This window comes from Anomaloglossus baeobatrachus, chromosome 10 (genome assembly GCF_048569485.1).
Source record: "Anomaloglossus baeobatrachus isolate aAnoBae1 chromosome 10, aAnoBae1.hap1, whole genome shotgun sequence".
Lineage (NCBI taxonomy): Eukaryota > Metazoa > Chordata > Amphibia > Anura > Aromobatidae > Anomaloglossus > Anomaloglossus baeobatrachus.
Genome location: NC_134362.1, coordinates 184,761,955 through 184,776,213, shown reverse-complemented (window position 1 = coordinate 184,776,213; position 14,259 = coordinate 184,761,955). Strand labels below are relative to the sequence as shown.

The 14,259-nt window shown below is 52.8% G+C and overlaps 1 protein-coding gene across 1 annotated transcript in view; it reads right to left on the bottom strand.

Annotated features, from left to right (window-relative positions):
• Positions 1–14,259, bottom strand: part of CTU2 (cytosolic thiouridylase subunit 2) — a 49,636-nt gene that overhangs the window by 20,870 nt on the left and 14,507 nt on the right. Inside the window, exons 6-9 of the mRNA XM_075325891.1 lie at positions 9,049–9,158; positions 2,104–2,393; positions 1,768–1,903; positions 1,225–1,356 (exon numbers count right to left, since the gene is read on the bottom strand). Coding sequence (XP_075182006.1) covers positions 1,225–1,356; positions 1,768–1,903; positions 2,104–2,393; positions 9,049–9,158 — 668 coding nt within the window. The remainder of the gene's footprint in view (positions 1–1,224; positions 1,357–1,767; positions 1,904–2,103; positions 2,394–9,048; positions 9,159–14,259) is intronic.

Below are 14,259 nucleotides of genomic sequence, written 5' to 3'. Positions count from 1 at the left end.
GGTCCCTGGGGATGAGTGCTCCAGTCCAACAGGGTCCTGAAGGGCTGCGGATGGAGACTGGTCTCCTGCCAGGCAGGGAAACCGTGCTGGCTCCCACTTCAAGCCAGAGCCCAAGAGGGATGGTGAAGGAGCGCGGCATGTAAGGCTCCAGCCTTGGAATCAACCTTACAACACCGCCGACACAGTGGGGTGAGAAGGGACATGCCGGGGGTTTAGACGTGGACCCGCACTTCTTCAATCTCATTCCAAAAGGAAAACAAATCATATGAGAATGCATGTGTGGATGTATGCCTCCTGACACAAAGCAATAAACTGGCTGGGACTGGCTCACCAGGGGGTGTATAAGCTCAGAGGGAGGAGCTACACTTTTAGGTGTAGTGCTTTGTGTGTCCTCCGGAGGCAGAAGCTAAACACCCATGGTCTGGGTCTCCCAAAGGAACGATAAAGAAAGAATTAATAGCCATAAAAACGGAAAAACTCTACAAGGTTCTTCCAGAAGTCCTTCGAGAAGGCAGACCACAATCTCCATCCAGGAGAGGTCCCACCACAACCTCCATCCAGGAGAGGTCCCACCACAACCTCAGCCCCCATCCAGAAGAGGTCACACCACAACCTCAGCCCCCATCCAGAAGAGGTCACACCACAACCTCAGCCCCCATCCAGAAGAGGTCACACCACAACCTCAGCCCCCATCCAGAAGAGGTCACACCACAACCTCAGCCCCCATCCAGAAGAGGTCACACCACAACCTCAGCCCCCATCCAGAAGAGGTCACACCACAACCTCAGCCCCTATCCAGGAGAGGTCACACCACAACCTCAGCCCCCATCCAGGAAAGGTTACACCACAACCTCAGCCCCCATCCAGGAGAGGTCACACCACAACCTCAGCCCCCATCCAGGAGAGGTCACACCACAACCTCAGCCCCCATCCAGGAGAGGTCACACCATAACCTCAGCCCCCATCCAGGAAAGGTTACACCACAACCTCAGCCCCCATCCAGCAGAGGTCACACCACAACCTCATCCCCCATCCAGGAGAGGTCACACCACAACCTCAGCCCCCATCCAGGAGAGGCTACACCACAACCTCAGCCCCCATCCAGGAGAGGCCGCACACCGACCTCAGGTCCTATTTTGGAGAAACCACACTGCACCCTGAGCCACCTGCCTAGTGAAGCCACATTTGTACCAGAAAACAACTCAGCAGCTCATTTATCTGTACCTTAGTCTCCATTGTGGGGATGAAGACCGACTGCACATGGAAAAGCCGGTTATAGAAGGAGATCTCTTTCAGTGAATATTCCCGCATGGGCCGGACAGTAACCACATCTCCGGAGCGATCATCAGAGAAACCCTGCAAAAATAAAAAAATGATCAAAAAGTCATGATGCAATTGTGTACTGTACAGGGTGGCAAGGTGGCTCAGTGGTTAGCACTACATGGTGGCTCAGTGGTTAACATTGAAGTCTTGCAGCGCTGGGGTCCTGGGTTCAAATCCCACCAAGGACAACATCTGCAAGAAGTTTGTATGTTCTCCCCGTGTTTGTGTGGGTTTCCTCCAGGGTCTCCGGTTTCCTCCCATACTCCAAAGACATACAGATAGGGAATTTAGATTGTGAGCCCCAATGGGGACAGTGTTGTCAATGTATGTAAAGCGCTGTGGAATTAATGGCGCTATATAAGTGAATAAATATTAATATTATTACTTTTAGCAGCTGCACTGCACATATAACACTCCACATGGTTATACGAGAAATATATTCACCGTGTCCAAAGCCAGGAACGCCCCACGTCCTAAAGATATGTTGGCAAGTAGACGAGCCGCCAGACGTGTGCAGCTCTCCCCGCTCATCACCTTGGAGTAGCCACAAGAACGAGCCACGTGGAGGAGAAGGTGGTTCCTATGGACATGGTAGACCGTCAGATACTAAAGAAGGTAAAAAAGTACAAAATCTGCCTAAAATCATACGGATGTGCTTAGAAAGAGGTGTCGGATATTCCCGGTGGTGGAAGCCGAGCTCCAAGTGATGGTGGTACCGAATATGTGATCCACCGCTTCTACTACTGGCATTGGATGCTGCACACCAGGCAGGCGGCTTACCGAAGAGATTGCAGCAGCTCCACCTTGGCCGTCACAGTTCGGGCAGAGCTGAAGATGTCCGTCAGTGCAGAGGTGAGCTCCGGAGGAGGACGGCTGTACGTGCTGCCATTAGGTAAAGTGTCGCCAGTAACACGGAGCTGTGCCAGCTCATCAGCGGTGCCCGATGGCTCATCCACCCCTTGTGCCCGCTGCTGTCCTAAAAAGCTGTTCACTGCCCGCTTGTAATTCCCCATATGCTTTAGGTTCCCTGGAAGAGCTGACTGCAGAACAGACTGCGGTAGCGAGAAAACCTACAGACAAAAAGGGAAGAAAACAAAAAAGAGAATTTTGTTTACTTACCGTAAATTCTTTTTCTTATAGTTCCGTATTGGGAGACCCAGACATTGGGTGTTTAGCTTCTGCCTCCGGAGGACACACAAAGTACTACACTAAAAAAAGTGTAGCTCCTCCCTCTGAGCATATACACCCCCTGGATAACCAAATATAGCCAGTTTAGTGCAAAAGCTGAAGGAGAATAGCCACCCACAAGTAGAGATAGAGCAAGAACCGGAACAACCGGAGCCTCTGTCTACAACAACAGCCGGTGATAACAGGCGGAACAAGAAACTGCCAACAGGCAACAGGGAGGGTGCTGGGTCTCCCAATACAGAACTATAAGAAAAAGAATTTACGGTAAGTAAACAAAATTCTCTTTTTCTTTATCGTTCCTATGGGAGACCCAGACATTGGGACGTCTCAAAGCAGTCCATGGGTGGGAATAAACAGAAAACTGGGAAGTAGGCGGAGCCTAACTTCACAAATGGGCGACAGCCGCCTGAAGTATGCGTCTGCCCAAGCTCGCATCTGCCGAAGCATGAGCATGCACTTGGTAGTGCTTTGAAAAGGTATGCAGACTAGTCCAAGTGGCAGCCTGACAGACCTGCTGAGCCGTAGCCTGGTGCCTGAAAGCCCAAGAGGCACCGACAGCTCTGGTCGAGTGTGCCTTGATCCCCGGCGGGGGAGGCACCTGAGTACACTGGTAGGCATCGGAAATGGCCGACCTAATCCAACGAGCCAAGGTCGGCTTAGAAGCCGAGAGGCCCTTACGCCGACCTGTGGTTAGCACAAAAAGAGAGGTGCACCGCCTAAGAACAGCGGTGCGAGACACATAGATCCGGAGCGCCCGCACCAGATCCAGAGTATGCAACGCTTTTTCAAAGCGATGAACAGGAGCCGGACAAAAGGAAGGCAGGGAAATGTCCTGGTTAAGGTGGAAAGGAGAAACCACCTTAGGGAGAAAGTCCGGAGTCGGATGGAGAACCACCTTGTCTTGATGAAAAACCAAAAAAGGTGACTCCGAAGAGAGCGCAGCCAAATCAGAGACTCTCCTGAGGGAAGTTATGGCCACTAGAAAGACCACTTTCTGTGAAAGACGAGACAAAGAAACCTCCCTAAGAGGCTCAAAGGGGGGTTTCTGCAAGGCCGTGAGGACCAGATTGAGGTCCCAGGGATCCAAGGGCCGCCGGTAAGGCGGAATGATGTGAGACGCGCCCTGCATGAAGGTGCGCACCTGAGCCAGCCGGGCGATACGCCGCTGGAACAACACTGACAGAGCCGAGACCTGTCCCTTGAGGGAATTGAGGGATAGTCCTAGCTGCAGACCGGACTGTAGAAAGGACAGGAGGGTCGGCAAGGAAAAAGGCCAAGGAGCATGGCCGGAAGAGCGACACCAGGACAGGAAAATTCTCCAGGTCCTGTGATAGATTTTGGCCGAGGAAGACTTCCGAGCCCGAGTCATAGTGGAGATGACTTCAGGAGGAATACCAGAAGCCGTCAAGATCCAGGACTCAAGAGCCATGCCGTCAATCTGAGAGCCGCAGAATTCTGGCGGAAAAACGGACCTTGTGAGAGAAGGTCTGGACGGTCCGGGAGATGCCACGGCACCTCTACGGACAGATGGAGCAGGTCTGGGTACCAAGCTCGCCTGGGCCAGTCCGGTGCAATGAGGATGACTCGACGGCCCTCCATTCTGATCTTGCGCAGGACTCTGGGCAAGAGAGCTAGAGGGGGAAACACGTAGGACAGACGAAGCTGGGACCAATCTTGAACCAGAGCGTCCGCTGCAAAGGCCTGAGGATCGTGGGAGCGAGCCACGTAAACCGGAACCTTGTTGTTGTGCCGGGATGCCATTAGATCCACTTCCGGAGTGCCCCACTTGCGGCAGATTGACCGAAACACTGCCGGATGCAGGGACCACTCGCCACTGTCCACGGTTTGACGGCTGAGATAATCTGCCTCCCAGTTTTCCACGCCTGGGATGTGGACTGTGGATATGGTGGACTTGGAGTACTCCGCCCATTGAAGGATGCGTTGAACCTCCAACATTGCCAGGCGGCTGCGTATCCCGCCTTGGTGATTGATGAAGGCAACCGCTGTCGCGTTGTCTGACTGGACTCGGATGTGCTTGCCCGCCAATAGGTGGTGAAAGGCTAAGAGAGCTAGAAGCACAGCTCTGATTTCCAGCACATTGATCGAGAGGGCTGATTCGGACGGAGTCCAAGTGCCCTGCGCTCTGTGGTGGAGATATACTGCTCCCCAGCCGGATAGACTGGCATCCGTGGTGAGAATCACCCAGGACGGGGCCAGGAAGGAGCGTCCCTGAGACAGAGAGAGGGGCCGAAGCCACCACTGAAGGGAGCCCCTGGTCTGTGGCGACAGAGCCACTAACCTGTGCAAGGAGGAAGTCCGCTTGTCCCAACAGCGGAGAATGTCCAGCTGCAGGGGGCGCAGATGGAACTGGGCAAAGGGAACCGCTTCCATTGACGCCACCATCTGACCCAGCACCTGCATCAGGTGCCTGATGGAATGACGGCGGGGCCTCAGCAAAGAGCGCACCGCCAGATGGAGGGACTGCTGTTTGACTAAGGGCAGCTTCACAAGTGCTGGCAGATTCTCGAATTGCATCCCTAGGTACGTGAGCTTCTGGGTCGGTGTCAGAGTGGATTTGGGCAGATTGACAAGCCACCCGAAATGGATTAGAGTGGCGAGAGTGAGCGAGACACTCCGCTGACAGTCTGCACTGGATGAAGCCTTGACTAGAAGGTCGTCCAGGTAAGGAATCACTGCCAACCCCTGGAGGTGCAGAACCGCAACCACTGCTGCCATGACCTTGGTGAATACGCGAGGGGCCGTGGCTAACCCGAAGGGGAGAGCCACGAATTGGAAATGTTCCTCTCCGATTGCAAAATGTAGCCAACGCTGGTGTGAAACTGCAATTGGCACATGCAGATAGGCATCTCTGATGTCGATGGATGCCAGGAAATCTCCTTGGGCCATTGAGGCAATGACTGATCGCAGAGACTCCATGCGAAAATGCCGCACCTGAACATGCTTGTTGAGAAGCTTGAGATCCAGGATGGGCCGGAAGGAACCGTCCTTTTTGGGAACTAGGAAGAGATTTGAGTAGAAACCTCTGAACCGTTCCCGGGCGGGAACCGGTACAATTACTACGTTGGCCTGCAAGGATGCCACGGCCTGAGAGAAGGCGGCGGCCTTGGAGCAGGGGGGAGTTGACAGAAAAAATCTGTTTGGCGGGCTGGAAGAGAATTCTATCCTGTAGCCGTGGGAGATGATATCCCGCACCCACTGATTGGAGACGTGTTGAAACCACACGTCGCCAAAGTGGGAGAGCCTGCCACTGACCAAGGACGTTGCTGGCGCGGCCAGATAGTCAAGAGGAGGCTGCCTTAGTGGCAGCAGCTCCTGCGGTCTTCTGAGGACGCGGCTTCGTGCGCCAGTTGGGTTTTTGGTCCTTGGCTGAGTTAGTGGACGAGGCCGAGGGCTTAGAGGATGACCAGTTGGAGGAACGAAAGGAACGAAACCTCGACTGGTTCCTGCCCTGGACAGGTTTCCTGGTTTTAGTTTGTGGCATGGAAGTACTCTTCCCGCCAGTAGCTTCCTTAATAATTTCATCCAGTTGTTCTCCGAACAGCCGGGACCCAGCAAAAGGGAGCCCAGCAAGGTACTTCTTTGAAGAATCGTCTGCCTTCCACTCTCGAAGCCACAAGATCCTGTGGATAGCGAGGGAATTAGCCGAAGCCACCGCAGTGCGGTGAGAAGCTTCCAGCATGGCAGACATGGCATAGGATGAAAAAGCTGAAGCTTGGGAAGTTAAGGCAACCATTTCGGGCATAGATTCCCTGGTGAGGGAGTGCATCTCCTCTAGAGAAGCAGAGATGGCCTTGAGAGCCCACACTGCTGCAAAAGATGGGGAGAACGAGGCCCTTGCCGCCTCATATACAGATTTGGCCAGAAGGTCAACCTGGCGGTCAGTGGAATCTTTAAGAGAGGTGCCATCAGCCACTGATACAACTGTCCGGGCTGAGAGTCTAGACACCGGAGGGTCTACCTTTGGTGAATGAGCCCACTCCTTGACCACCTCTGGTGGAAAGGGAAAACGGTCATCAGAACCACGCTTTGGGAAGCGTTTGTCAGGACAGGCCCTAGGCTTGGTCACAGCGGTCTGAAAACTGGAGTGGTTAAAGAACACACTCCTTGTCCTCTTAGGCAAGGTAAACTGGTGCTTTTCTGCCAGAGAGGGTTGCTCCTCTGATACTGGCGGATTGAGGTCCAGTACAGAATTAATGGACGCAATCAAATCACTAACATCTGAGTGACTTTCGGACAGATCAATGGGGCACATGGAGGTAGCCTCCGAGCCCCCAGTAACGGCATCCTCCTCGTCCTGCGAGTCAGCTCTTGAATCAGAGCCGCGGGACGAGGAAAGAGAGGGAGCCCTGCGTCTCCTCTTAGGAGGACGGGGTCTGGGACCAGATGAAGAATCCTCTGTGAGCTCCGCTGAGAGAGCCCTAGCAGCAGAGGCGCCCTGAGAAGGGGGCTGATGCATGTTCAGCAAAGTCCGGGACAGCTGTCCCATGGAGTCGGCAAAAGACTGGGAGATTGACCTAGAGAAGGATTCTACCCAAGCCGGGGGTTCAGCCACCGGAGCCGGAGCAGCCGGAGGGACCACTGTGGGCGCGATTCCAGGCTGAGGCATTGTCAGGTTAGAGCAGGCATCACAATGTGGATATGTGCTCGGTTCAGGCAGCACGAGCTTACATGCAGTGCATATTGCGTACAGCCTTGCAGCCTTGCTCCTTGTGTGAGACATGCTGCTGAAGTGGGGGCTCTGAGCCAGGATGACCCCCAGAGAGTACATAAGCAGGTCTACAACCGGAGGTTGTGGCTTACCAGACCGTTTGTGTGCCCTCCAGATCCCACAGCCCGGACCCCCAGACAGATTAGCAGGGATGCTGCAGCCAGCGCCGATCGCTGAGAGAATGCTGATAAAATGGCGCCAGAGCGAGGAGAGGGGGCGGGACCTACTCTGAGAGCGGGATCTGGAGGGCCAAGGAGATTTACAGGGAAGGGGACATTTACTCAGAGAGGAGTGTCCCTCCCCTGTGCCGAACGGCCGCTGGGCGGAGCCGCACTGTCCCTCTTCATGATTGACATGCAAGGGCAGTGAAATCGAAACTAGGCCTCAGGCGAAGTCGGGGCCTAAATTTAAGCGATGCGGCCGGCGCGCAGGCTCCATCGGCGCGGTTCTCAGGTGACAACCAGAGAACCGGCCGGAAATGTCAGAACAGTTACACAGCACACTCTCCCCAACAATAAAATACAAGGGACCCCCGAACATAAACGTCTCAGATACTTAGCTTGTGAGACGCAGGGTTTCAAGTCCCTGGGGATGAGTACTCCGTCCAGCAGGATCCTGAAGGGCTGCGGATGGAGACCGGCCTCCTGCAAAGCAAGGAGAACTGTGCTGGCTCCCACTTCAAGCCAGAGCCCGAGGGATGGTGAAGGAGCGCGGCATGTAAGGCTCCAGCCCTGGAATCAACCTTAACAACACCGCCGACACAGTGGGGTGAGAAGGGACATGCTGGGAGTCCAGCCTTGGACCCGCTTTTCTTCAAAAACTTTCCAAAACGAAAAATCAGATGAGAATGCATATGTGGATGTATGCCTCCTGAACACAAAGCAATGAACTGGCTAGATTTGGTTATCCAGGGGGTGTATATGCTCAGAGGGAGGAGCTACACTTTTTAGTGTAGTACTTTGTGTGTCCTCCGGAGGCAGAAGCTATACACCCAATGTCTTGGTCTCCCATAGGAACGATAAAGAAAAGTTAACTATCTCGTGGTATTTCTGTGACATTGGCGCACCCCATCATCCCCAACGTGTGCTCCAACTGAGGCATAGTAATAACCATAAAAATGAATTATGGCACATATTTATATTATGTGGGTACAACCATGCAATCAAGTGACAGCTTAGGACCCACAACCACCCATGATTAAGCCATCTTAACGAATGCGAAACGTGCGTCGGGTTCCACGGGAAATCCTCCTACCGGCTTGCTCCTTCCAGCGCTAACACCCTGACTGGTAATATTCCTCACCGTCTCTCCCCCTCTCCCACTGAGATAGCTATGGCTGCTTCTTTAAACTCTTGTGGAGGTTGAGTGGGAACAGGTAGGAGGTGGTGCACGCACAGCGCTGGTCTAAGCCCACCCACTGTACCTTTTTGTAACTGTCGTCTATTTTAGGTATTATTGTATTACCATGTATTGTGCATATTGATTATGTATTTAATCATGTATTGTCACCAGTAAATTTTGTCTTTTAATCTTTTATATCAATAAAGTCTGTTCACTTTTGTACCCAAAGAACTCCTTTTCCTTCTGTTTTCCATAGTAATAACCATACTGCAAATTCTGTGTTTTTTCTAAGATTTCTGATTGCTGTCAGTAAACGGAAGCACTCAACATGCTGAAAATTCCACCAGCCAATAAAAAAAATCGGCAATGCAGTAGGTGGCTGTGGAGGAGCCACGGACATCATCCACCCACCCATGGTCCTCGCCCATTGTGTTTGATAGGTCCCCTAGGTGTTCGTGAAGTCTCACCTGCTCCAGGGGCACAATATGGAAGGGGAAAGTGGTTTTCTGTAAAATCCGCTGTATTTCGGAAACACTCTGTTCTCTCTGCTCCCAGCTCTGACCACACACCGCACCTTCTGTAATATACGAACGACCCGACTGTCAGTACATGAGGAACAGAAAAGAAACGGGAGCAAAACGCCCGATCCAGACACGGGGCCGATGTCATCTGATCCTCACATCTACTGTGAAGGTAGCCTGGGCTATAGGTCATTTGTCCAAATGTAATAAGATTATCTGGTGTGTAAATAATCAACATATAGATGTTGTTGCATAATTATCTGTGTGTCTATATGACAATTGCATAGAAGCTTTATATGATTCTAAGATGTGCGTACAGTAAGGTGTTAAAGATAATGAAGCCAGAATGAACAATGAGGTATTTATAATATACTGAGAGAATCTGTAATCATTTAGTTCTCACCATGTGAAATGTGGGGTGTGAGATGTGGGAGGTTGACTCCTCGTTCTTGCTCAGCAACGTGTTAACAAAGAAGTATTCAGCAGCTGGTTCGAGCTGGTACGTACTATATGGCCATTGCTGGTTATCTCTGACCAATCAGGGACAATGTTGAACTGAATAACTGTGTGCATTTAATAATATATGGATCAGTAGACCATTGAGCTTCTCCCGAATAGAGACATGTCTCTGTGTGGTTATTGCTCCTCATACATACATCTGCGCAGATCGATTTGCACTCTGTCTCTGTGGTCCTGAAAGAAGGGAATTTTGTTTACTTACCGTAAATTCCTTTTCTTCTAGCTCCAATTGGGAGACCCAGACAATTGGGTGTATAGGCTATGCCTCCGGAGGCCGCACAAAGTATTACACTAAAAGTGTAAAGCCCCTCCCCTTCTGCCTATACACCCCCCGTGCTCCCACGGGCTCCTCAGTTTTGGTGCAAAAGCAAGAAGGAGGAAAAAGAATTAAAAACTGGTTTAAAGTAACTTCAATCCGAAGGAATATCGGAGAACTGAAACCATTCAACATGAACAACATGTGTACACAAAAAAACAGGGGCGGGCGCTGGGTCTCCCAATTGGAGCTAGAAGAAAAGGAATTTACGGTAAGTAAACAAAATTCCCTTCTTCTTTGTCGCTCCATTGGGAGACCCAGACAATTGGGACGTCCAAAAGCAGTCCCTGGGTGGGTAAAATAATACCTTGTAAGAGAGCCGTAAAACGGCCTCTTCCCACAGGTGGGCAACCGCCGCCTGAAGGACTCGTCTACCTAGGCTGGCATCCGCCGAAGCATAGGTATGCACCTGATAGTGTTTCGTGAAAGTGTGCAGGCTCGACCAGGTAGCCGCCTGACACACCTGCTGAGCCGTAGCCTGGTGCCTCAAAGCCCAGGACGCGCCCACGGCTCTGGTAGAATGGGCCTTCAGCCCTGAGGGAACCGGAAGCCCAGCCGAACGGTAGGCTTCGAGAATTGGCTCCTTGATCCACCGAGCCAAGGTTGATTTGGAAGCCTGTGACCCTTTACGCTGGCCAGCGACAAGGACAAAGAGTGCATCCGAGCGGCGCAGGGGCGCCATACGAGAAATGTAGAGTCTGAGTGCTCTCACCAGATCTAACAAGTGCAAATCCTTTTCACATTGGTGAACTGGATGAGGACAAAAAGAAGGTAAGGAGATATCCTGATTGAGATGAAAGGGGGATACCACCTTAGGGAGAAATTCCGGAACCGGACGCAGAACCACCTTGTCCTGGTGAAAAACCAGGAAAGGGGCTTTGCATGACAGCGCTGCTAGCTCAGACACTCTCCGAAGTGAAGTGACTGCTACTAGAAAAACCACTTTCTGCGAAAGGCGTGAGAAATATCTCTCATTGGCTCGAATGGTGGTTTCTGAAGAACCAGCAGCACCCTGTTCAGATCCCAGGGTTCTAACGGCCGCTTGTAAGGAGGAACGATGTGACAAACCCCCTGCAGGAACGTGCGTACCTGTGGAAGTCTGGCTAGGCGCTTCTGGAAAAACACAGAGCGCTGAGACTTGTCCCTTAAGGGAGCCGAGCGACAAACCCTTTTCCAGTCCAGATTGAAGGAAGGACAGAAAAGTGGGCAAGGCAAAAGGCCAGGGAGAAAAACCCTGAGCAGAGCACTACGACAGGAAAATTTTCCACGTCCTGTGGTAGATCTTGGCGGACGTTGGTTTCCTAGCCTGTCTCATAGTGGCAATGACGTCTTGAGATAACCCTGAAGACGCTAGGATCCAGGACTCAATGGCCACACAGTCAGGTTGAGGGCCGCAGAATTCAGATGGAAAAACGGCCCTTGAGATAGCAAGTCTGGTCGGTCTGGTAGTGCCCACGGTTGGCCGACCGTGAGATGCCACAGATCCGGGTACCACGACCGCCTCGGCCAGTCTGGAGCGACGAGGATGACGCGGCGGCAGTCGGCCCTGATCTTGCGTAACACTCTGGGCAACAGTGCCAGCGGAGGAAACACATAAGGGAGCTGAAACTGCGACCAATCCTGAACTAAGGCGTCTGCCGCCAGAGCTCTGGGATCTTGAGACCGTGCCATGAACACCGGTACCTTGTTGTTGTGCCGGGACGCCATGAGGTCGACGTCCGGCACCCCCCAGCGGCAACAGATCTCCTGAAACACGTCCGGGTGAAGGGACCATTCCCCTGCGTCCATGCCCTGGCGACTGAGATAGTCTGCTTCCCAGTTTTCCACGCCTGGAATGTGAACTGCAGAGATGGTGGAGGCCGTGGCTTCCACCCACATCAAAATCCGCCGGACTTCCTGGAAGGCTTGCCGACTGCGTGTGCCGCCTTAGTGATTGATGTATGCCACCGCTGTGGAATTGTCCGACTGAATTCTGATCTGCTTGCCTTCCAGCCACTGCTGGAACGCTTTCAGGGCAAGATACACTGCCCGTATTTCCAGAACATTGATCTGAAGCGAGGACTCTTGATGGGTCCACGTACCCGGAGCCCTGTGGTGGAGAAAAACCGCTCCCCACCCTGACAGACTCGCGTCCGTCGTGACCACCTCCCAGGATGGGGGTAGGAAGGATTTCCCCTTCGATAATGAAGTGGGAAGAAGCCACCACCGAAGGGAAGCTTTGGTCGCCTGAGAGAGGGAGACGTTCCTGTCGAGGGACGTCTGCTTCCTGTCCCATTTGCGTAGGATGTCCCATTGAAGTGGACGCAGGTGAAACTGCGCGAACGGAACTGCCTCCATTGCTGCCACCATCTTCCCCAGGAAGTGCATGAGGCGCCTCAAGGGGTGTGACTGGCCTTGAAGGAGAGATTGTACCCCTGTCTGTAGTGACCGCTGCTTGATCAGTGGAAGCTTCACTATCGCTGAGAGAGTATGAAACTCCATGCCAAGATATGTCAGCGATTGGGCCGGTGTCAGATTTGACTTTGGAAAATTGATGATCCACCCGAAACTCTAGAGAGTCTCCAGGGTAGCGTCGAGGCTGTGTTGGCATGCCTCTAGAGAGGGTGCCTTGATCAACAGATCGTCCAAGTACGGGATCACCGAGTGACCCTGAGAGTGGAGGACCGCTACTACAGTAGCCATAACCTTGGTGAAAACCCGTGGGGCTGTTGCCAGGCCGAACGGCAGTGCCACGAACTGCAGGTGTTCGTTTTCTATGGCGAAGCGCAAGAAGCGCTGGTGCTCTGGAGCAATCGGTACGTGGAGATATGCATCCTTGATATCGATCGATGCAAGGAAATCTCCTTGGGACATTGAGGCGATGACGGAGCGGAGGGATTCCATCCGGAACCGCCTGGTCTTTACGTGTTTGTTGAGAAGTTTCAGGTCCAGGACAGGACGGAAAGACCCGTCCTTCTTTGGGACCACAAACAAGTTGGAGTAAAAACCGTGACCCTGTTGCTGAATAGGAACAGGGACCACCACTCCTTCTGCCTTCAGAGTGCCCAGCGCCTGCAGAAGAGCCTCGGCTCGCTCGGGAGGCGGGGATGACCTGAAGAATCGAGTCGGGGGACGAGAGGTGAACTCTATCTTGTAACCGTGAGACAGAATGTCTCTCACCCAACGGTCTTTTACCCGTGGCAGCCAGGTGTCGCAAAAGCGGGAGAGCCTGCCACCGACCGAAGATGCGGAGTGGGGAGGCCGAAAGTCATGAGGAAGCCGCTTTGGTAGCGGCACCTCCGGTGGCCTTTTTAGGACGTGACTTAGACCGCCATGCATCAGAGTTCCTTTGATCTTTCTGAGGCCTTGTGGACGAGGAGAATTGGGACCTGCCCGCGCCCCGAAAGGACCGAAAACTCGACTGCCCCCTCCTCTGTTGGGGTATTTTCGGTTTGGGCTGGGGTAAGGATGTATCCTTTCCCTTGGATTGTTTGATGATTTCATCCAAACGCTCGCCAAACAATCGGTTGGCAGAAATTGGCAAACTGGTTAAGCGCTTTTTGGAAACAGAATCTGCCTTCCATTCCCGTAGCCACAAGGCCCTGCGGAGTACCACCGAATTGGCGGCTGCAACCGCCGCACGGCTCGCAGAGTCCAGAACAGCATTAATAGCGTAAGACGCAAATGCCGAAGTCTGTGTGGTTATGGACGCCACCTGTGGCGCGGACGTGCGTGTGGCTGCGTCGATTTGCGCTTGACCTGCTGAGATAGCTTGCAGCGCCCATACGGCTGCGAATGCTGGGGCAAAAGAAGCGCCGATAGCTTCATAGATGGATTTCAACCAGAGCTCCATCTGCCTGTCAGTGGCATCTTTGAGTGAAGCCCCGTCTTCCACTGCAAGTATGGATCTAGCTGCCAGTCTGGAGATTGGAGGATCCACTTTGGGACACTGAGCCCAACTTTTGACCACGTCAGGGGGAAAGGGATAACGTGTATCCTTAAGGCGCTTAGAAAAACGCCTATCTGGACAAGCATGGTGATTCTGGACTGCCTCTCTGAAATCAGAGTGGTCCAGAAACATACTCGGTGTACGCTTGGGAAACCTGAAACGGAATTTCTCCTGCTGTGAAGCTGACTCCTCCACCGGAGGAGCTGAGGGAGAAATATCCAACATACGATTGATGGACGCAATAAGGTCGTTCACTATGGCGTCCCCGTCCGGAGTATCAAGATTGAGAGCGGCCTCAGGATCAGAATCCTGATCAGCTGTGTCCGCATCATCAACTAGAGATTCCCCCCGCTGAGACCCTGAACAATATGAGGATGTCAAGGGAATTGTCAAG